At 45.6% G+C, this 23185-nt stretch overlaps 1 protein-coding gene across 1 annotated transcript in view; it reads right to left on the bottom strand.

Moving 5' to 3' along the window:
* The window catches only part of TBC1D21 (TBC1 domain family member 21), a 37288-nt gene that overhangs the window by 11904 nt on the left and 2199 nt on the right, over nt 1-23185 (bottom strand). Inside the window, exons 2-7 of the mRNA XM_043524057.1 lie at nt 16857-16964; nt 13678-13781; nt 10804-10898; nt 2889-2999; nt 1393-1493; nt 163-259 (exon numbers count right to left, since the gene is read on the bottom strand). Of these exons, the coding sequence (XP_043379992.1) occupies nt 163-259; nt 1393-1493; nt 2889-2999; nt 10804-10898; nt 13678-13781; nt 16857-16961 (613 nt within the window). The 5' untranslated portion in view covers nt 16962-16964. The remainder of the gene's footprint in view (nt 1-162; nt 260-1392; nt 1494-2888; nt 3000-10803; nt 10899-13677; nt 13782-16856; nt 16965-23185) is intronic.

A 23185-nucleotide genomic window follows, 5' to 3' on the forward strand; every position in this document is an offset into this window, starting at 1 on the left:
GGACCTCAGCCTCCATGCACACAAGATGTGGCAGACCTAGGCAAAACCTGTCACTGTGCAAATGGTTCCTTTGTTTTGCTTCCAACGCCTGGAAATTACCTGAGCTCCAGTAGCATTTGCTTTGTTGTTCTCTGGGTGGGGAGGGAGAGTAGCAGGACTTACCCAAGTGCTTTGCAAAGACAGGATCCATAAATGCTATCACGGCTTTCAGCATTATCAGATTTTTCCCTACCCCAATGTTCACAACACAGCTGTGCTCCTGGAAGAGACAATTCAGGAAGGCTTGGAGGACAGGAAGAGACCAGATGGCCCAGCTTGGCTATAGCCTCCTGTTAAATCCATGAAGCCAAATTCATCCTTCCCATAACTCCATTGGCCTTACCCCCGGAATGAATCTGGCCAGGGTTTACACTACCAAAATCTATGTGAAACAAGCCCCTGCATGAGTCACCAACTGGGTTTCAACCTGGGACCTTCTGAATTGTATTATAGATCGCTATGCTTAAGCAAAAGGTTCACTCCCAGTAGCTGGTAGCAGCAGTAGGCTGTTACCCTCTGGTGGACCAGCCATTAGACACAAACTCAGTGCACACTGTTGCTTATGTTTCTCTGTTTCTGTAAGCATGTACTAATATGTCTAGAGTTAAACATACATTAGATATAACCTCTGCTTGCATGGTGCTCATAGACACCGGGCCTGTGTGGTGTCCAAGATGGTCTGTCTTTCTGAGACAGCTAGGGGGCACTGCCTCTGGTTTGCCAACTTGGAGGGGTGCAATGCCCTGGGAAGCATGGTGAGAAGTCAAGGTGAGGACGTCTTACTGCAGTTTGCAGTTTTCCTGGGGTGGCTTTATCCAACAATGTGCCAAACTACAAAACCCAGGAGCCTCTTGGCTTCAGTTCTAGTGAGTTTGATCTATTGGGTTATTAGGAGCTAGGAAACAGTTGACTCCCCTCCCATCCCTCATTCTGACTGATGGGGAGTGTTTTGCCAAATTGCTGTTCCAGGTCTTCTGGTGATGTAACCATCTCCCCAACTATCCAGCTTCCACCAGCAGCCTGGGCATGTCCTGCAAGGCTGGCTCCATCTCCCTCCTCACTGTGGCTTGACAGGCGGGACATGGGTCAAGTCACGCCATTTGTCATACAGGGGGTGGAGCAGGGTGGCTGGGAGGAAAAGTTGAGTTGGGTGACTTATCACTGGCGAAGTGTGGGCGGGCTTGCAAACCAGGAGGGGGTCAGGCTGGCCCTCTTCTCTCTGGGGTGTCTGCCACAGCTGGGTGTGGGTGGTCAGGTCAGGCAGATTGCCTCCAGGGAGCGTTGCTGCAGGCTGGTCAACTGAATGGCCCAGTGAGGGCACAAAGCCGGGGCCCTACAAACCCTCTGACCTACTGTTTTCTGGAGGAAGAATTGAAACAGCCAGTAGACCTCATGTTCCTTCTCCACCAGCAATTGGAATAGCAGGAGCATCTCGTGGAACCCCTGCTGGTACTCTGCCAGGAGAGAGAACACACAGACACACTCAGATGTACAAACAGACTACTGCAGCAGTCCAGAAACATGCTATGAAACAGCATGTCCCTGGGGATTAGGTTAACATGCTCATGGAAGCTCTCCTCCCACTTGATAATGGGGATTTGTGGACGGAGCTCACCAAGACAATGAAAGGCCCCACGCTCTTAAGTGAAGGAGGGGCAATAAATTCCGGAAATGAACAGATCAGAAGGGAATGAAACACAGGCATGGGGTACAGGTCACAGGGTCTAACCCAGGGGCTCACTGCCCTGTCACATGGGCAGTAGTGGAGATCAAAGTCCTTTATTTATCCATAGTTTGGGCAGTGCCATTGCTAGCCCCTCCCCTACTCCACCCCTGGGTCGCAGCTCTGGCTGGGAGTGGGGACAGGGGAGTTCAGTTCCAGTGACTCATGTGAGCCTTGGCCTCTTTGTGAGACAGCCTGCGTGAGTGCACAATGCACAGTTCCCTAACACCCTGAGAAATTTGCCCTTGCACAGAATAAGAAAAGGTGCTTTTGACACAGCTTGTGGGAGCTTAGTTGGTCACTGAGGGACAGGGACCGCACAAGTGGGGTGGCGGGAGGGTTAAACTGTGTTCTGTTTTACCAGGTCCTTGTAATGTGCCCATCACTGTCGTGTCTGGGCATGTTCCGGGAGTGCATTCTGTGGCATGGCTGGCATGTCACCAGTTGGTTTGGGAGAGTCTGGGAGGAGGGATTTTGGCTATGCTTGGACAGGAAACCTGAAAGTGATACAGACATCCCTTTCACTACCACCCAGCCCCCTAGTCACCCCACTTCCCATGATTTCCCTGGCCCAATTGCCACCTCCTATTCTGCTACACGTGGTTTCCCCCCGCCATTCTGCACACCCCTCACCTATCCTACCATCTCGCTCAGTGGAAAGCGCCAGCATGTCCCTCTTTCAGAAATGAGCCTCAGTAGGGTGACCACATTTCCCAAAGAGAAAATGGGACACCGGCAGCTGCTCACCAGAGGGCCCCGCCCCATGCTAGTGCCAGTAGCTGGAACCCTACAGAAGGGGCCTCGCATGCTGGAATTCTACACTGCTTCCTCCACAAGCCCTACTCCCCTCTGCGGGGGGCTGATATCTCTGCTCGCCCCCTCAGCACTGCACCCCACTTTTGTGACAAAAGAGGGCATTTGACCAATTTGCTTTTGCCAACTGATCAAGTCAGCAAGAGCAAACAGGACAAATGCCCACCTTTTGGATAAAAAGTTGGGACAGCCGGGACAGGGCTTAAAAAAGGGACTGTCCCAGCCCAGATGGGACGTATGGTCACTGTAAGCCTCAGTGACATCATAAGGATCCTTTGCTGATGCCCAGGTGTGCTGCTGACCCAGCACTCACCAGCCTCCGTGTTGCATACGTAACTTAGCAGAAGGATCTTCTCCAGCCGTTTCTTGTCCACTATGGCGTAGCCTTGTGCGTCTCGGAGGTACAGTCTCTGCAGGTCAGAATCTGTTGTGGAAGAAAGAGACTTGTTTCCCTTATGGGAGCAGGGAGCCTGGAGAAGACTACATCGCTGGCTCAGATCATGCAGCCCTCCTGAGGAGAAGGGAACTTACAGACTCCTAAAAGTGTGAATTGGGAGTGCTTTGTTCCAGGTGAGCCTTGAGTGGGCCTGACTGTTATAAAAAGTCAGTCAGCTGCGAACCAGCTGAGCGGTGAACAGCAGAGAGGCTAACAGAGGGAGTTTACCTGGGATCTGTCTGAGAGGAGGTACGCTAAGGGTTGCATTAGAGAGGCTGTATTGGTGAGTATCTGAGTGTCTGTTGTGGGGACAGTTTGACAGTTTGACCGTGTGCTTGATTGGTTGTTTGAAAGGTGTGAATTGGGAGTGCTTTGTTCCAGATGAGCCTTGAGTGGGCCTAACTGTTATAAAAAGCCAGTCAGCTGCGAACCAGCTGAGCGGCGAACAGCAGAGAGGCTAACAGAGGGAGTTTGCCTGGGGAGAGCCCACTGAGGCTTACACCTTGCCGGCTTCTCTGACTAGTTACTACAACTCCTGAGGAAGCTCGTAGAAGGAAGGTAATATGGATGGGGAGTGTTCAGCTGTTGTGACCTGCACTGAATGTGCCATGTTTGTCTTTCTTCGACAGGACAGAAGCGACTTTGTCGGAACAAAGTGCAAGCTGGTCTCCATATTGGAAGAGAAGGTTCAAGGTCTGGAGAAACAAGTATTGACCCTGCGTTGCATAAGTGAAACTGAAGATTTCCTGGACAGACATCAGGATATGCTTCTATGGGCACAATGTTCTGAAGATTCAGAGCAGGCTGCGCAGCAGGGACAGGAGGACGGTGAAGAAATTTGGCAGCATGTGACCTCCAGAAGAAGAAAGGGGAATGTCCATGTACCAGCAACGCAGATACAGGTAAGCAACCGTTTTCATATTCTCTCCACAGGTACTAATGCAGAGAGAGGACAAGATGATACATCTGAGGAAAGGGAACAGAAGGACACTCCGTCGATTGGAAGGCATGAGATGCACTGTCCTAGGGATGGGGGTTCCACGACCACAGCTCCCAAGAGAAGGAGGCGGGTGGTGGTGGTCGGGGACTCTCTCCTCAGGAGGACTGAGTCATCTATCTGCCACCCCAACCGGGAAAACCAAGAAGTCTGCTGCTTGCCAGGAGCTAGGATTCACGATGTGAGGGAGAGACTGCCGAGACTCATCAAGCCCTCAGATCACTACCCCTTCCTGGATGGTGTTCCAAGAAGGAGGAGTGCTAGGCAGAGACAGGCTCCACCTAACGAAGAGAAGGAAGAGCATCTTCACAAGCAAGTTGGCTAACCTAGTGAGGAGGGCTTTAAACTAGGTTCACTGGGGGAAGGAGACCAAAGCCCTGAGGTAAGTGGGGACGTGGGATACTGGGAGGAAGCACGAGCAGGAGAGCGTGAGAGGGGAGGGCTCCTGCCTCATACTAAGAAAGCAGGACAAACAGCAAGTTATCTCAAGTGCCTATACACAAATGCAAGAAGCCTGGGAAACAAGCAGGGAGAACTGGAAGTCCTGGCACAGTCAAGGAATTATGATGTGATTGGAATAATAGAGACTTGGTGGGATAACTCACATGACTGGAGTACTGTCATGGACTGTTCCGGAAGGACAGGCAGGGCAGAAAAAGTGGGGGAGTTGCATTGTATGTAAGAGAGCAGTATGACTGCTCAGAGCTCCGGTATGAAACTGCAGAAAAACCTGAGAGTCTCTGGATTAAGTTTAGAAGTGTGAGCAACAAAGGTGATGTCGTGGTGGGAGTCTGCTATAGACCACCGGACGAGGCGGATGAGGTGGACGAGGCTTTGTTCTGGCAACTCACGGAAGTTACTAGATCGCAGTCCCTGGGTCTCATGGGGGACTTCAATCACCCTGATATCTGCTGGGAGAGCAATAAAGCGATGCATAGACAATCCAGGAAGTTTTTGGAAAGTGTAGGGGACAATTTCCTAGTGCAAGTGCTGGAGGAACCAACTAGGGGCAGAGCTCTTCTTCACCTGCTGCTCACAAACCGGGAAGAATTAGTAGGGGAAGCAAAAGTGGATGGGAACCTGGGAGGCAGTGACCATGAGATGGTCGAGTTCAGGATCCTGACACAAGGAAGAAAGGAGAGCAGCAGAATACGGACCCTGGACTTCAGAAAAGCAGACTTTGGCAACCTCAGGGAACGGATGGGCAGGATCCCCTGGGAGAATAACATGAGGGGGAAAGGAGTCCAGGAGAGCTGGCTGTATTTTAAAGAATCCTTATTGAGGTTAGAGGGATAAACCATCCCGAAGTGTAGAAAGAATAGTAAATATGGCAGGTGACCAGCTTGGCTTAACAGTGAAATCCTTGCTGATCTTAAACACAAAAAAGAAGCTTACAAGAAGTGGAAGATTGGACAAATGACCAGGGAAGAGTATAAAAATATTGCTCGGGCTTGCAGGAGTGAAATCAGGAAGGCCAAATCACACCTTGCAGCTAGCAAGAGATGTTAAAAGTAACAAGAAGGGTTTCTTCAGGTATGTTAGCAACAAGAAGAAAGTCAAGGAAAGTGTGGGCCCCTTACTGAATGATGGAGGCAACCTAGTGACAGAGGATGTGGAAAAAGCTAATGTACTCAATGCTTTTTTTGCCTCTGTCTTCATGAAGAAGATCAGCTCCCAGAATACTGCACTGGGCAGCACAGCATGGGGAGGAGGTGACCAGCCCTCGGTGGAGAAAGAAGTGGTTCGGGACTATTTAGAAAAGCTGGACGAGCACAAGTCCATGGGGCCGGATCCGCTGCATCTGAGAGTGCTAAAGGAGTTGGCGGATGTGATTGCAGAGCCATTGGCCATTATCTTTGAAAACTCATGGCGATCGGGGGAGGTCCCAGACAACTGGAAAAAGGCTAATGTAGTGCCCATCTTTTAAAAAGGGAAGAATGAGGATCCTGGGAACTACAGGATTGCACCCTCAGGAAGTTTGCAGATGACACTAAACTGGGAGGAGAGGTAGATACGCTGGAGGGTAGGGATAGGTTACAGAGGGACCTAGACAAATTAGAGGATTTGGCCAAAAGAAATCTGATGAGATTCAACAAGGACAAGTGCAGAGTCCTGCACTTAGGACGGAAGAATCCCATGTACCGCTACGGACTAGGGACCGAATGGCTAGGCAGCAGTTCTGCAGAAAAGGACCTCGGGGTTACAGTGGACGAGAAGCTGGATATGAGTCAACAGTGTGCCATTGTTGCCAAGAAGGCCAATGGCATTTGGGGATGTATAAGTAGGGGCATTGCTTGCAGATCCAGGGACGTGATCATTCCCCTCTATTCGATATTGGTGAGGCCTCATCTGGAGTACCGTGTCCAGTTTTGGGCCCCACACTACAAGAAGGATGTGGAAAAATTGGAAAGAGTCCAGCGAAGGGCAACAAAAATGATTAGGGGACTGGAACACATGACTTCTGAGGAGAGACTGAGGGAACTGGGATTGTTTAGTCTGTGGAAGAGAAGAATGAGGAGGGATTTGATAGCTGCTTTCAACTACCTGAAAGGGGGTTCGCAAGTGGATGGATCTAGACTGTTCTCAGTGGTAGCAGATGACAGAATAAGCAGTAATGGTCTCAAGTTGCAGTGGGGGAGGTTTAGGTTGGATATTAGGAGAAACTTTTTCACTAGGAGGGTGGTGAAACACTGGAATGAGTTACCTAGGGAGTTGGTGGAATCTCCTTCCTTAGATATTTTTAAGGTCAGGCTTGACAAAGCCCTGGCTGGGATGATTTAGTTGGGGATTGGTCCCACTTTGAGCAGGGGGTTGGACTAGATGACCTCCTGAGGTCCCTTCCAACCCTGATATTCTATGATTCTATTCTATGATACTGTGATTCTATAATTCTATTTCCTACTTGCTTGCTAGCTGCAGAACTATCCAAGGAAATGCATGTGATAGTATGACTGTACATAGTGGGACAGGTCTCTGTTCCCTTTCCACTGCTCTGTGTGTGGGATCTGGCCCAATCTCCACTGCCGAGGATTTCCCTGGCTGAAGGGAGTCTTCAGTGGGCATACAGCTGGCACAGCTGGCTTCTGCTCCACCCTCTCCTTCTGGCTCTGATTCAGGGGGCATAGCAAAGGCAGACAGGGGCATGCTCAGGGAGGGGAGGAAAGAGGAGGGAAGGGGATGTATCCAGATCACATTATACTCTGGCTATCCTCAGCTGGCAGACAGTCCTTGGAAGACTGATGGTAGCTTGGAGTGCTTTATCCTGTGCCAGGACTGGGCAGAGAATAAGGGAGCCATAACTAGCTCCCCCTCCATACTGCACTGAGTGGAAAATTAATACAGTGCAGTATCTGGCCCCTGCAATGCTCTTACTGTATGTGACTGGCCTGTGCAGAGACCCCAGGGATGGGTGTATTAGAAATGTTTACGGAATGGGTGCTGCGGTAAAACAGCTGTGGTGATGTGAGCAGTATGAAAGGGCTCTGAGCTCAGAAGCTCAAAGCTGCTGATTGGCAGCAGGGTATTCTAGGTCCACAATCAGTCCCAACGTGCTGGCAGTGCTACATCTTGAAAGTGAATGTTGGATTTCAGTAGGCTGCGGTACTGCGTGTACCTCTGTGGGCTTATAACCCCAAGAAGCAAGTAGCAAGAACAGTCACCAAGAAATAAAGAGAAGAGAAATTCTGCTCAAACATGCAAACTCTTTGCTAGATGAAATCCAAATGTCAAAATGTACTTCTGAGGGAAGAGTACTCTGGTCAAGTGCCTGGATGTGACAGCACCAGCTGCTGCTAATCTATACTTCTACAGCTGCTAATAACTCACCAAATAGCAGGTAATGTGTGTTATTTTAAATCAGTGTTTTGCATCCAGAATTACTGGCTGTGGGTCTTTCTGATTGGGTGCAAGTGGCCCAGGGGGAGTGGCAAAGTAGGACCTTGGAATGTTGGGAAACACAACATTCTCTAAGCCAAGCTGAACAAGGGAGCTGCGCTGGAACCACGACTGAACTTGGAGGTAACAATTGTTGGTATCTACTATTTAAGTGCATATCTGTTTACGTAGAGGCAAAATGTGATTTCTTTTATACTTGGTTGGAGTCAAGGTGATAAAAACATATTCTGCTGGCTGCATGACAGTTATCAATGGTTTGCTGTTGAATTGGGAGGGCATATCTAGTGGAGTCCCACAGCCCTGGGTTTGGTACTATTCAATATGTTCATTAATGACTTGGATAATGGAGTGGAAAATATGCTTACAAAATCTGCAGATGGTGCAAAGCTGGGAGAGTTTGCAAGCACCATGGAGGAAGGATTAGAATTCAAAACTACCTTGACAAATTAGATTATTGGTCTGAAATCAACAAGGTGAAATTCAATAAAGACAAGTGCAAACTACTTCACTTAGGAAGGAAAAATCAAATGCATAACTATACAATGGGGAATAATTGTCTAGGTGGTAGTACTGCTGAAAAGGGTCTGGGGGCTATAGTGGATCACAAATTGAATGTGATTCAATAGTGTGATGCACTTGCGAAAAAGGCTCATATCATTCTGGGGTGTAATAACAGGAGTGTTGTATATAAGACACGGGAGGTAACTGTCCCGATCTGCTCAGCACTGGTGAAGCCTCAGCTCACCACACTTTAGGAAAGATGGGAATAAACTGGCCAGAGTCCATAGGAGAGCAACAAAAATGATAAAAGGTTTTGAAAACCTGATCTCTGAGGAAAGGTAAAAAAAAACCTTGGTCATGTTTAGTCTTGAGAAAAGAAGGCTGAGGAGGACCTAATAACAGTGTGCAAAGATGTTAAGGGCTGTTGTAAAAAGGATGGGGATCAATTGTTCTCCATGTCCACTGAAGGTAGGACAAGAAGCAATGGGCTTAATCTGCAGCAAGGAAGATTTAGGTTAGATATTAGGAAAACCTTTCTAACTGTAAGGGGAGTTAAGCTCTGGAACAGGCTTCCAAGGGAGGTTGTGGAATCCCTGTCATTGGAGATTTTTAAGAATGAGTTGGACAAAAACCTGGGGATGGTCTAGGTTTACTTGGTCCTGTCTCAGTGCAGGGGGCTGCACTAGATGACCTCTTGTGGTTTCTTCCAACGCATTTCTATGGCTATGGTTTTTCTAAGACTCTCCACCAGGATGGAGAATCAATTGCTTCTAAAGTATCTACCCAGTCCTATCTCTGTGCTCAGGCTCCTTCCTGTCTCAGCTGGGTTGATTTATGCAGGTTACAATCCAGTGTAACATTAAGTTTGCAATATTGTTTAATATTCTTTTGTTGTACAACTGGGAAAAGACTAAATGGGAATCTGAATATAATAATGCTAATCACTTTTGTAGTTCCTTTCATCCACAAGCAATTGACCCTGAGGGGATTTCCAGACTCCTAGTCTCTCTCTTACTACATCTCTATCTAGTATCTTTCTTTACATAACTTTCTCTCCTTGGGTCACTTGACCCATCTCTGAAATGCTGATGGCTCCAGGCAAAGATGTGGAATTCACTAGCTCAAGCAATCAAATACTGCAGTTCAGGACTAGAAGAATGTTACAAAGTGGAACTGCAGGGGTGGAGTTTAGGTAAGCAGCGATGTAATTACTTGAGTTGGAATTTGCCCAGGACACCGGGGTTAATACTCCTGCTCTTCCCAATAGCATCATGGGACTGTTAATGACTAGCAGTGATCAGGACGTTGGTCTTACATTTCATTTGAAAGGCAGTGCTTATGGCAGTACAGTGCCCCCTCACACAGTGTCAGGGCAGTGGTTCAAATCATTCATGACACAGAAAGAACAGTGATACCAGCAATGCCCCTCTGCCATGTACATTGGTCAAACTGGACAGTCTCTACATAAAAGAATAAATGGACACAAATCAGACGTCAAGAATTATAACATTCAAAAACCAGTTGGAGAACACTTCAATCTCTCTGGTCACTCCATTACAGACCTAAAAGTGGCAGTACTTCAACAAAAACACTTCAAAACCAGACTCCAACGAGAGACTGCTGAATTGGAATTAATTTGCAAACTGGATACAATTAACTTAGGCTTGAATAGAGACTGGGAGTGGATGGGTCATTACATAAAGTAAAACTATTTCCCCCTGTTTATCCCCTCCCCCCCTGCCCCCCCCCCCCCCCCCCCCCCGTTCCTCAGACGTTCTTGTCACCTGCTGGAAATGGCCCACCTTGATTATCACTACAAAAGGTTCCCCCCGCTCTCCTGCTGGTAATAGCTCACCTTAAGTGATCACTCTGGTTACAATGTGTATGGTAACACCCATTGTCTCATGTTCTCTATGTATATAAATCTCCCCACTATATTTTCCACTGAATGCATCCGGTGAAGTGAGCTGTAGCTCACGAAAGCTTATGCTCAGATACATTTGTTAGTCTCTAAGGTGCCACAAATACTCCTTTTCTTTGCATCATAACAATAATATTCCTGGCTGCACCTGGAGGTCTGCCTCCAGATAAAGTTATGTCCAATACTGCTTAACTGACAAGATGGAAAATGATCACGCTCCAAGCTAAGCTGACCTCTCCTGAGTAAGGCTTGTGCTCAGGTAGAAGAATGAAATCAAACTACAGGTGTCCTTAGGCTTCTGAAAGGCAAACACATCACAGTACATTTGAGTCAGAATCTCCAGTGAAGATCACTGGAGCTTAGGGAGATCCATGTGACAAGGGGCTAGCGAACTGGCAAATCACATTGACTCATCTATCTGCTGCCTCCCGTGCTTCTTTACCCCTAGAAACACCCAGCTCAACCCTGTGACAACTTACTGATGAAGCTGCGGACCTGCATGAAGTCCCTGTGCTCTGTCTCTAGTAACGGTTGGATCTTGTCATACATGTTGCACAAGGCCTCGTAACTTTTCCTGAAAGAATGAGGGAGGTAGCTATTGAGAACACGCTGCAAGAATGGAGCATAACTCATAAGGGCTTTGTTAAGAGTTTTGCACCATCAGAACCTGGTAAATGAAGATTCACAGTAAATGAAGGAAATCAGAGGGGTAGGAAAGAGCAGTTGATCTGTTTTATTTAGAATTTGTCACCAGTTTTGCAACTAGGTTGCCAAAAATGAGCAATTTTACCAAGATTTTAATTTTGGTTGTCTAGCTTATATTGCAACAAACTGGCATGTGCGTGTGCACCTCTACCCTCTGCAAACCTCATATTGGTAATGTCCGACTTCATATTGGTAATGCTGACAGCATTGTGTAGGTCATTGGCAGTGGAGATTCATAGAATATCATAGAATCATAGAATATCAGGGTTGGAAGGGACCTCAGGAGGTCATCTAGTCCAACCCCCTGCTCAAAGCAGGACCAATCCCCAATTAAATCATCCCAGCCAGGGCTTTGTCAAGCCTGACCTTAAAAATATCTAAGGAAGGAGATTCCACCACCTCCCTAGGTAACGCATTCCAGTGTTTCACCACCCTCCTAGTGAAAAAGTTTTTCTAATATCCAACCTAAACCTCCCCCACTGCAACTTGAGACCATTACTCCTTGTTCTGTCATCAGCTACCACTGAGAACAGTCTAGATCCATCCTCTTTGGAACCCCATTTCAGGTAGTTGAAAGGAGCTATCAAATCCCCCCTCATTCTTCTCTTCCGCAGACTAAACAATCCCAGTTCCCTCAGCCTCTCCTCAGAAGTCATGTGTTCCAGTCCCCTACTCATTTTTGTTGTCCTCCGCTGGACATTTTCCAATTTTTCCACATCCTTCTTGTAGTGTGGGGCCCAAAACTGGACACAGTACTCCAGATGAGGCCTCACCAATGTCAAATAGAGGGGAACGATCACATCCCTCGATCTGCTGGCAATGCCCTATGTATACATCCCAAAATGTATTGATTGAACGTGGGACCTGTGGATCTTAATATATGAGCCCTACATCCTGAGCTAAAAGAGCTGTCTCTTCTAGACACTACTGTGGCAGACTCATCAATCACCAGCTGACCTAGCCACCACAAGAGGGGGACAGAGTGCATAGTTTACACATCCTAAGCCCTATACTGCTAACAACTGATAGAGATTCTCCATTAGCTCAAGAGATAAAAGGCTGTGCTTTAGGAGCAAGAAGATCTGGGGCCTTATGCTCAGCTGGTATCTAGCAGCATAGTGCGCTGAAAATCAGTCTTTTAGATTGTAGACTGCAGGTCAGGAATAGTCTCTTATCTACATTCGTATAGCACCCAGCAGAAAGGGGTGATAGCACTATATAAATATTTACTATTACACTGATGGTAAAGTGGCTGCTGGACTCTCTGTCAACCGTCACTGTGAAGTTCCTAGGTGCTCTGGCGTGCACCCTAGCAACCTGGGTGGAAGGCCAGGGTTCTCCATGTAGCAGTTACAGTTTGGCAGGGAAAAGGGAAGGCTCAAGAAAATGTTGCAAAATAGAAATTCTGAAGGTAACTGCAGCATTCAGGGGTGTTAGACCTGAAGCTGGGTTACCATAGGAAGCCAAGCCACTAGCCCCTCCCCACCTTCTTAGAATATAGAATATCAGGATTGGAAGGCATCTCAGGAGGTCATCGAGTCCAACCCCCTGCTCAAAGCGGGACCAATCCCCAACTAAATCATCCCAGCCAGGGCTTTGTCAAGCCTGACCTTAAAAACCTCTAAGGAAGGAGATTCCACCATCACCCTAGGTAACTCATTCCAGTGCTTCACCACCCTCCTAGTGGAAAAGTTTTTCCTAATATCCAACCTAACTTCCCCCACTGCAACTTGAGACCATTACTCCTTGTTCTATCTGCTACCACTGAGAACAGTCTAGATCCATCCTCTTTGGAACCCTCTTTCAGGTAGTTGAAAGCAGCTATCAAATCCCTCCTCATTCTTCTCTTCTGCAGACTAAATAATCCCAGTTCCCTCAGCTTCTCCTCATAAGTCATGTGCTCCAGACCCCTAATCATTTTTGTTGTCCTCCGCTAGACTCGTTCCAGTTTTTCCACATCCTTCTTGTAGTGTGGGGCCCAAAACTGGACACAGTACTCCAGATGAGGCCTCACCAGTGCCGAATAGAGGGCAGACCTGAGGCTGGAAGGGAAGAAACCAAAAGAGAAGCTCAGCACAGTTGCTGTGGGATCACACCCTTGGGGCTGGTACCTGTGGACAATAAGGGTCCTGAGTTTCATCTCGAGGGGGCCCATACTCAGAGAGAATGCAGTCACCAGATTAAGAACCTGTTTTAATTAAATCTGTTCTACCGCATTCAACGCTGACATAAGTGTGGCCCATCAATATCTGCAAAGCCACCACCTTACCCTGTGAAATCCCTCCATGGAACCCACCGTGATGCTTAGTCTTCATCGGGATACACTGGGTTGGCATGTGGCAAGCTGGGACAAATGGGTTTCTGCTCAACTATATGATATCCTTCTCCTAACCCATTCACCCTGGAGTGTCTGTCTTCTCTCCCTGTGGTGCCCTGTCTGACATGTGGACTGTGAGCTCTCTTCATTGCTTCCTGTCTGCAGAGCTCCCAGCATAGTGGGGCCTTGATCTTTGTTTGGGGTTCACAGATTCTACCATAATCTGCATCATCATCATCAAATCTTCAGGGATGCCTGTGAAACCACCAGCTGCATCTGCGTCCTTGTGGAGCCCGATATAGAAGGACACTGCAAACAGATAGATCCATACCTCCTCATACTGTCAACGGTCAGCCTCTCGTCATGTGAACTCCTCCAGGAGTAGTAGCCAGTGAGAAACTTCCATGCCTCTGATCTCACTGCTGGATCCAGACCCTGAAATGGATGGCAAGGTGAATACAGGGGGCTTTTATTGGCACAAAGGGCAGTTAAGCGGGGGGAGGGGTAAACAGCTTTGGTATACAAGCAATCTTGGGTAAGTTGTCACTGATCATTCTTACTGAAAATGGTGGTGTAAAACTCAAAAGTTTCTTGGTTTTTACTCTCAGTTCTTTCATCAACAAAACTGAAACATTTTCACAGGAAATTTCAAAACAAATCCTTTTTAAAATTTCCCATGACAAATAATTGGCATTTTCCAATTGGCTCTAGCCATAACTAGGGCTGTCAAGCAATTAAAAAAAGTTAATCGTGATTAATTGCACAATTAATTGCACTGTTAAACAATAATAGAATACCATTTATTTAAATACTTTTGGATGTTTTTCTACATTTTCAAATATATTGATTTCAATTACAACACATAATGCAAAGTGTACAGTGCTCACTTTATATTTATTTTTGTTACAAATATTTACACTGTAAAAATAAAAAATACAATTCACTTAATACAAGTACTGTAGTGCAATCTCTTTATCTTGAAAGTTGAACTTAAAAATGTAGAATTATGTACAAAAAATAACTGCATTCAAAAATAAAACAATGTAAAACTTTAGAGCCTCCGCGTACACTCAGTCCTACTTTAGCCAATCACTCAGACAAACAAGTTTTGTTACAATTTGCAGGAGATAATGCTGCCCGCTTTTTGTTTACAATGTCACCTGAAAGTGAGAACAGACATTCACAATGCACTGTTGTAGCTGGCATCGCAAGATATTTGCCAGATGCACTAAAGATTCATATATCCCTTCATGCTTTAATCACCATTCCAGAGGACATGCGTCCATGCTGATGACAGGTTCTGCTTGATAATGATCCAAAGCAGAGTGGATTGATGCATGTTAATTTTCATCATCTGAGTCAGATGCCACCAGCTGAAGGTTGATTTTCATTTCTGGTGATTCGGGTTCTGTAGTTTCTGCATCGGAGTGTTGCTCTTTTAACTCTTCTGAAAGCATGCTCCACCCCTCATCCCTCTCAGATTTTGGATGGCACTTCAGATTCTTAAACCTTGGGTTGAGTGTTGTAGTTATTTTTAGAAATCTCACATTGGTACCTTCTTTGCATTTTGGCAAATCTGCTGTGAAAGTGTTCTTAAAACAAATGTATGCTGGGTCATGATCCGAGACTACTTTTACATGAAATATATGGCAGAATGCAGATAAAACAGAATAGGAGACACACAATTATTCCCCAAGGAGTTAAGTCACAAATTTAATTAATGCATTATTTTTTTAATGAGCATCATTAGCATGGAATCATGTCCTCTGGAATGGTGGCATGAAGGGGCATACGAATATTTAGCATATCTGGCATGTAAATACCTTGCAACACTGGCTTCAAAAATGCCAGGTGAACACCTGTTTTCACTTTCAGGTGACACTGTAAATAAGAAGCAGGCAGCAGTATCTCGCGTAAATGTAAGCAAACTTGTTTGTCTGAGTGACTGGCTGAAAAAGAAGTAGGACTGAGTAGGACTAGGCTCTGAAGTTTTATATTGTTTTGTTTTTGAGTGCAGTTATGTAACAAAAAAAATCTACATTTGTAAGTTACACTTTCATGATAAAGAGATCGCACTACAGTACTTGTGTGAGGTGAATTTAAAAATACTATTTCTTTTGTTTATCATTTTTACAGTGCAAATATTTGTAATAAAAATAATAATATAAAGTGAGGAGTGTACACTTTGTATTCTGTGTTGTAATAGAAATCAATATATTTGAAAATGTAGAAAAACATCCAAAATATTTAATAAATTTCAATTGGTATTCTATTTTTTTAACAGTGGAATTAATTGTGATTAATTTTTTTTAATCACAATTAAGTTTTTTGAGTTAATTGCATGAGTTAACTGTGATTAATTGACAGACTTTAGCCATAACCTTCTCTGGGCACAGCATAGCCAGAAGCTCAGAGCACTGCAATGGTGATTTTTGAGTCCCAAAGTGAGATCTTGCAGCACAGGCACAAGGAGAACAAAATACAAAATATGCAGACATCAGATTTTGTGCAAGTTAACTGAGGTCAGTGGAGTCGTGCAAGGGAGGATAGTGTCTGCAGGAGCCAGCACAAGAGCTAACTACCTGCATTTAAGGCTGAGCACTAAGATTTCTCACTACTGGCAAAGCCAAAAGGGAACTAGGACATTGTCACAGTTCTCTGAAAAGGTGCCAGGTTGTCTGGAGTCAGCTCAGATTTCCATGACTGCTTTCATGAAAATTAAAAGCTATTTTTAGTGGTTTAAAAAGAAAACCAGGTTATTTTGTAATAAAATATGCTCTCTCTCACTGGGCAAAAGTGAGTCATTTGTAAACAAACTCCAAAATGCAAAAGCCAAGTAAGCATAATGGCTGTATTGGAGTGGGCCAGGAATTCCTGTGCTTTACTGGGAAATTAATATTTTTCACAGTGATTTTTTTGTCCAGTGATGCACAAACTTGAAAGGATCAATGCATTTCTTTTAAAAAAATGCTTGGCTTCCAAATCGTCATAGCAACCTCAGCATGTGGTACCTCTAAGGTCTGATGGCCAGTGGAGGTCACCAACCCTTCAGGTGGATTAGCTGTCCTGAAATGAGCCTTAGTCCCTTTATGGAGTTTGGCATTGCTGAAATAACACCAGATCCTTCCTTGTGAAGGAGAAGGTTCATGCCTCCCCCTGGAGGATGCTCCTTGCCTAGGGAGAAGCATGGCTGGCAAAGAGCCAGTGTAGCTGCTCCTACATGATCCTTCCTGCACCAGCTGCAGAGGCTGTGGCCTGGGGAAAAGGTAAGTGGAAGGGGCATTGCATTGGCAGCCGACTTATCTCTCTTACACTGGTGGAAGGGTCCAGCCTGGCACCAGTATGGCCTCCGGACTGTGGGAGGATACAGGAATTTTGCCCCACCTTTGTGCCCAGCCTGAGTGTTTCTTTGCTGCAGCCGGAGACCCTGCCTCAGGTCTGGGGCACACAAGGCCCACCGTGCATAGTCCTCCCTGCTGACTGTCGCATTTCAGAGCAGACCCTGCTCACCCTGTCCAGGATGTTGGATGAAATAAAATCCCAAGATTTCACCAGGTGGCCACTCTCATCAAAATACCCTTCCCACTCGACCTTATCGATAGGCACCTTCTTCATCCCCTGGAGACAGAAAGAGAGCTCAGAATTAACTCAAATCAAGCACACGGGTCTCATTTGGCCTTAAAAGTCTCTGAAAGCCAGGGAGATATCGACTCCAGGTCCCTCCTGCTGTGGATGTTAAAAACTCAGGGAAAATTTCAGAATTGGTGCCCAGCATCCTGGTCAAATTTCCCCTTAGGCGATTTCACTGTGCTTACCTCATTCCCTGTGTACTTCAGCTAGAAAGTTATTATCCTTCATGTCCTGGCCTAAATTGTTACTTACTGTTGCTCTGTGCTGTTAAACAGTTGCTATGTTTCACCCCAGATGTGGCTGCACTTTAGTAGCAGGTAAAGTGACTGTAAAGCTCGTCTCATCAAGAATTTATAAAGTCTTCTGACTGCCTTCAGGATGAGAGTCTGTTACAGCCCCCAGCTACATAGCCTTAGCTCCAGCTGTAGCCATTTATGCTTTTAGTTCTGGAGGTCCCTGGTTCAATCCCCAGTGTGTTAGCCTTAAACTCATGTTTTGAGATCAAGAGGTAAGGGGTTCCATATAGAATGTATTTTCATCACTAATATTCTCTATCTCAATTCTTCCATGGTCCCCCTTATAATAGCTTTGTGATCTCTATTTTCAAGACAGGAAACTGACGCATAGAGAGTCCAAATGTCTTGATGATACAGGAAGTCGAGAGCAAAGCAAGCAGTTGTTTGTCTTAGGGTGAGACAAACATTGCTCTGGAGGAAGCCCCTTGCCTTTATATGTCTTTATTAAACTACCTTTATTAGAGGCACTGTAATGATGCTGGTTCTGGAGGGAGCTAACTGAGAGTGCCAGTTCAGGACAAATTGCTTCAAGCAGGGCAGTTACAGCCCAAGGCTGGGGTTTTTCCACCTCTAAGGCAAACCAAACCAGCCAAACAGAGCAGACTTTGGTCTCACCCCACTGGCTAACCACAAGTCACACAAGCAATTCCCTTAGACGCTCCAGTTTCCCAGTATCTCCACCAGTGCCACTCATTATGGGGATGAATGGTTATGAAAACCAATACCCCAGTAAAAGAAAAAAGGTTCTCTCTATCCCAAAGGACCAAGCCCCAGACCCAGGTCAATACACAAATCAGATCTTACCTACAAATCACGCTGTTGCCAATCCTTTAGAATAGAAAATCTCAAGGTTTATTCATAAAAAGGAAGAAGATATAGATGAGAGCTAGAATTGGTTAAATGGAATCAATTACATACAATAATGGCAAAGTTCTTGGTTCAGGCTTCTAGCAGTGATGGAATAAACTGCAGGTTCAAATCAAGTCTCTGGAGTACATCCACAACTGGGATGGATCTTTCAGTCCTTGGTTCAAAGCTTCAGTGTAGCAAAGTTAGTCCAGAGGTATGAAGCAGGATTGAAGACAAGATGGAGATCAGGCATCAGCCTTTTACAGTCTTTTCCAAGTGTAAGAACCCTCTTTTTTCTTACTATACAAAATTACAGCAAAATGGAGTTTGGAGTCACATGGGCAAGTCCCTGCATACTTTGCTGAGTCACAAGGTGTATCTGCCTTCTCTCAATGGGTCATTTGTATAGCTGATGGTCCTTAATGGGCCATCAAGCAGGCTAGGCAGAGCTGACACCCACTTGTCTGGGGTGTCCCCCAGAAGCATAGCACAAGTTTGAAATACAGACGGTATAGAGCCAATACTTATATCTTTAAATACAAAAATGATACATGCATACAGATAGCATAATCATAACCAGCAAACCACAACCTTGTCTTGAACACCTTATTTGACCCCTTTATACAAGATTTGGTGCCACCACAGGGCCTTGGTTGCAACAATGTTCTATACGGTCCCAGTTCAGGTCAATAACGCCACACCCCCAACACAAAATTGATGCAGGAAGGATGATACAAACATCACTGACTGCATCCCAAGAGCTCCCCATCCTTGGTTCTATCTTACTACAGCTAGTATTGGGTTAGAAGCCATACCAGTGTACAACAGAAATGGTTTATCAGAGTAATGTTCAGTAACATGATTGAATCTCTTTACGAACTCAAGGCAAAACTTGGTTAGAACACTAGTGGATTGGATCTGCTCTTGCAGCATGGTTCCTGTATGTCTCATGTGATCTTGCCAAGAGCTAAAGAACATAGTTACTTAATCCATACAAACTCTGGCAAATGTTTGGAACCCAATTAACATCAGGTCAATGTAGCTATTAATGTTGTCCATAGTACAGGAATCTTGGCATTTAGCCGTGAAAGCAATATGGTAGTGTGCCTCAGTTTCCCTTTTCATACAGCACATCAGGTCTGGAATGTCTTTTCCCCTGTGAAAAGTTCCAATACTGTTTACAGGCATTAACTGTGAAACATCAGTATAACAAGGCCTTTTAACATAAAGTGTGTTCTCATGTAGTCCTTCTTTAAGGGATTTTCGAAAAGATTAGGCACATTGTACATTTTTACAGTTTTTGGTAATAGCAACACATTAGTTACAAAAATTACCATGAGCAATAACAGCAAATTCATTGTTAGTGTCCATCTGCAGTCATGTTTGTCATGCCACACCTTTGGCTCAATACCATTTGGCATTTTAGGGTTAACCTGTGGCTTCCCTTTGCAAAATTAAGTTCTCTTTTTCCTCCTTGTCCTGAAGGATCAAACCCTGATCTCTCTTGCTTAATGGAATTCACTGGCTGATTGGGTGTGCTCTCTTTGCTAACAACAATTAGCAAGTCTTTCCTCACCCAGTCAGTCAGGTAATTTACATTACCACAGGCAGGAGCCAGTTCATCAGTTTTCAGATTCTTAACTGCTACCAATTCCAAGGCTGGCCTCTGTCTTAAAGAGATATCATTTATTTTCACTAACAAGCTGGACTTAAAGTTCTGTTGTCCTTACCTTACCAACCTCTGCTTCCAATGGAATTAGATGTTAAGATCACTGAGAGACTACAAATCATATCCAAAGTGTCTAGAGATGAGAGTATACCTGCCATCCCCTGCAGTCTCGAGAGATTAACTACACAGCTGCTCTGCTCTGCAGACTCAGCTACCCAGTCTTCCCTCTGAACCTGAGACAGACTGTTCACTCACAGAATCTACATGGAAACATTCCTCTCTCAACAACCTTGTCTTCCCAACAAGCTGGCCAAACACAGCCACTTGGTCATAGGGCTGTTTACATTCCTTAACAGCTTTTACTCCATCTGAGACCTCAAAGCTATCCACACAGGATCTTTCAAAAGGAAAGTCAGTGGATCCATTCACAATAGAAAATTTCTGGCTGTTAGGAACTGAAACTTCCTTGATTAAATCATTTTCACCCTCCAGCTACAGCAAACTGCTTGCAAAGACTACCATGGGGATTCCTTTCCCAGGAACTTCTTTAAGCAACAGTTCACTCCTCACAGAAATTTTGCCTTTACCGTCTTCACACTTCATCACAATTGTCTGATGTAGCCATATCACTGCATTTTTTGGCATAATTATCACTAACATTCATAGTTCCTTCATAATTTTCTTTTGTATGTTCAAACTTCCTGTTTTCAGCCAGCGATCCATTGTAAATGGGTTTAACAAAAACAAAAAGAAAGATAGGTTGTATATTAATACACACCAAGTATGTACTTGCTATGATCTTTAGAGTACTTATTCACGTTTATCCATCAGTATGACTTCTGTGCATGCCACAAAGGCAAGTGTATTGCCCCAGCTGCGGTAACACGCGTGCGTGGTTTGCGTCAGCTCCGCTGTGCTTCTGACCCTCTTCTTTCTTCAGCGCAGCTCTTGGGCGGTATGACTTCTGCTTTTCTTTTCTTCGCTGCTTGGGGTGGCAAAAAAGCTGGAGCCAGCCCTGGCTGCCAGCCAATGTGAACGGGACCCCCGGCTGGCAGCAGGCTGAGCGGGGCCGGTGGCCGGGACCCCAGCTGGCAGGAGCCAGCTGACGGAACCCCAGACGGACAGTGGGCTGAGTCACTCAGCCTGCCGCAGGTCTGGGGTTCTGTCCGCCGGCCCCGCTCAGCCCGCTGCTGGCCGGGGGTCCCATTATGAGAAAGTAAAATAAAAAAATTCTGCCTCGTACCCCTTGAAACCCTTTCACGTACCACCAGGAGTATGCGTACCACATTTTGGGAAACACTGCTCTAAAGGAACACTTTCCTGAGCAACCACAGACTCTTTCTGGGTCTCACTCACATTCATGATCACCTTTGGCCCATCAGGCAGATTCCAACAGAATCCCCTTTCAGGCAAACCCATAGATTCACTAGATAAAAGGTTAGAAACATTCTCCTTCCCTTTGCCACATACAAGTTCAGGAATCTTTTCCTTCTTGCTACAAGTTTCCACACCATCAGTAGGTACACAATTAAATCACCTTTCTGCTCTCCTTGTGCCCTGGCTAGGGTATCATCCTGATTAGACAGAGTTGCTACACCCTTTCCCAGCTACATATTAGCAACAGGCAAAATACAAGCACCAGAATTGGTCTCTGGGATTTTGCTACAACACTAACTGGATGCAACCTAGTTACAGCGCCATTCTCCCTAGCAGACACAGACTTAGGACCATTCCCTTCCTGGGCTTTAGTTGAAATCAGAACCAACTCTGAGACAACTACACTATTTTCAGCTACCATAGGCTGAAAGGCACCTTCTGTCTGCTCCACAGACAAAGAAGAGCTGGAGACACATTCTCCTTTACCAGACGCACAGCTTGGGATCTCATTTCCCTTGTCCCAGCACAGAGTGCTGTTCACAGACAACTGCTTGGAGACCAGAGTAGCTCCCTCCATAGGCAACTCAATACCCCTGACAGACACAGGCACATTTCCTTCACTGTCACAATTCTCCACACAGGTAACAGGTAAGGTATAGGGACACTCATCTTCCACTATCCTTGCCTTCCCAAACTGCTGACTAGACAAAGCCATCAGCTCACAAGGCTGCCTAGGCTCATCCAAACTTTCCTTACCAGGCACATTGCCACTCCCCACAGATAAATGGCTGCTCTTCTCATTAAACTGAGCTTAGGGTGACCAGATGTCCTGATTTTAGAGGGACAGTCCTGATTTTTGGGTCTTTTTCTTATATAGGCTCCTATTACCCCCCACCCCCTGTCCCGATTTCTCACACTTGCTGTCTGGTCACCCTAACTAAGCTACTTCCAGCAAATCACAGTTACCTTTTCCAGGTTCACTTTTATAAGCTGTACTAGCCAACAATCCATCACCCATCAAAAATCTACCCTTTCCTTTCTCAGTTAGGGCTTTAACCTGACCATCCACTTTAATCTGCTCCTGAGCAACATTATCCTGACCAATGAGTTCTTTCGGTGCTTGATCTAATTCCAGATTCACTTCTGAGTCATTAGACAGACATTCAGAAACTTCATTCATAGACAGACAGCTTTTTTGCACAGACAAACAGCTATTTCCCACCAGGTTAGAATCCCCCTCTCCCTGGCCATAGTAAAACTGCTTAAACACAGAAAACTGCTCAGAGTAATACAACATATCAACATAGTTATAAACTGGACTTTCAAGAGGATACAGTTTCTGCTGGTCTTCCATTGCTTTTTTGACTTGGAGCTGGAGTCTAGCCGTTTCCTGTTGCATCTGGTGAGCTTTCTTCTTTCTTTCATCAGCTTCTTTTTCTAATTCAGCATTCCTTGCTTTGGCTTCTTTCTCTTTCTCAGCAGCTTCTCTTTCTAACTGGGTCAAGGCTTGCTTGTCTTTCATTTGAATTTCTGCCAGTTTTTGTTCATATTCAAATTGCAGGCTGTCTCTCAGGGCTTGCAGTTTCATTGCTTCTGCCATTGCTTTCTGGCTCTTGGTCACTGATCTTTAACCAACAAAACTCTCAATTCCAAAATGCAAATTTGGATAGCATGGGGTTCAGACTCAAAGGCTAATTGACCTGGTTCTGTGGATCCTAGCATGACTACACCACTGTAACGATGCTGGTTCTGGCAGAAGCCAGCTGAGAGTGCCAATTCAGGACAAATTGCTTCAAGCAGGGCAGTTACAGCCCAAGGCTGGGGTTTTTCCACCTCTAAGGCAAACCAAACCAGCCAAACAGAGCAGACTTTGGTCTCACCCCACTGGCTAACCACAAGTCACACAAGCAATTCCCTTAGACGCTCCAGTTTCCCCAGTATCTCCACCAGTGCCACTCATTATGGGGATGAATGGTTATGAAAACCAATACCCCAGTAAAAGAAAAAAGGTTCTCTCG

The sequence above is a fragment of the Chelonia mydas genome, chromosome 10 (assembly GCF_015237465.2).
Source record: "Chelonia mydas isolate rCheMyd1 chromosome 10, rCheMyd1.pri.v2, whole genome shotgun sequence".
Taxonomy (NCBI): Eukaryota; Metazoa; Chordata; order Testudines; family Cheloniidae; genus Chelonia; species Chelonia mydas.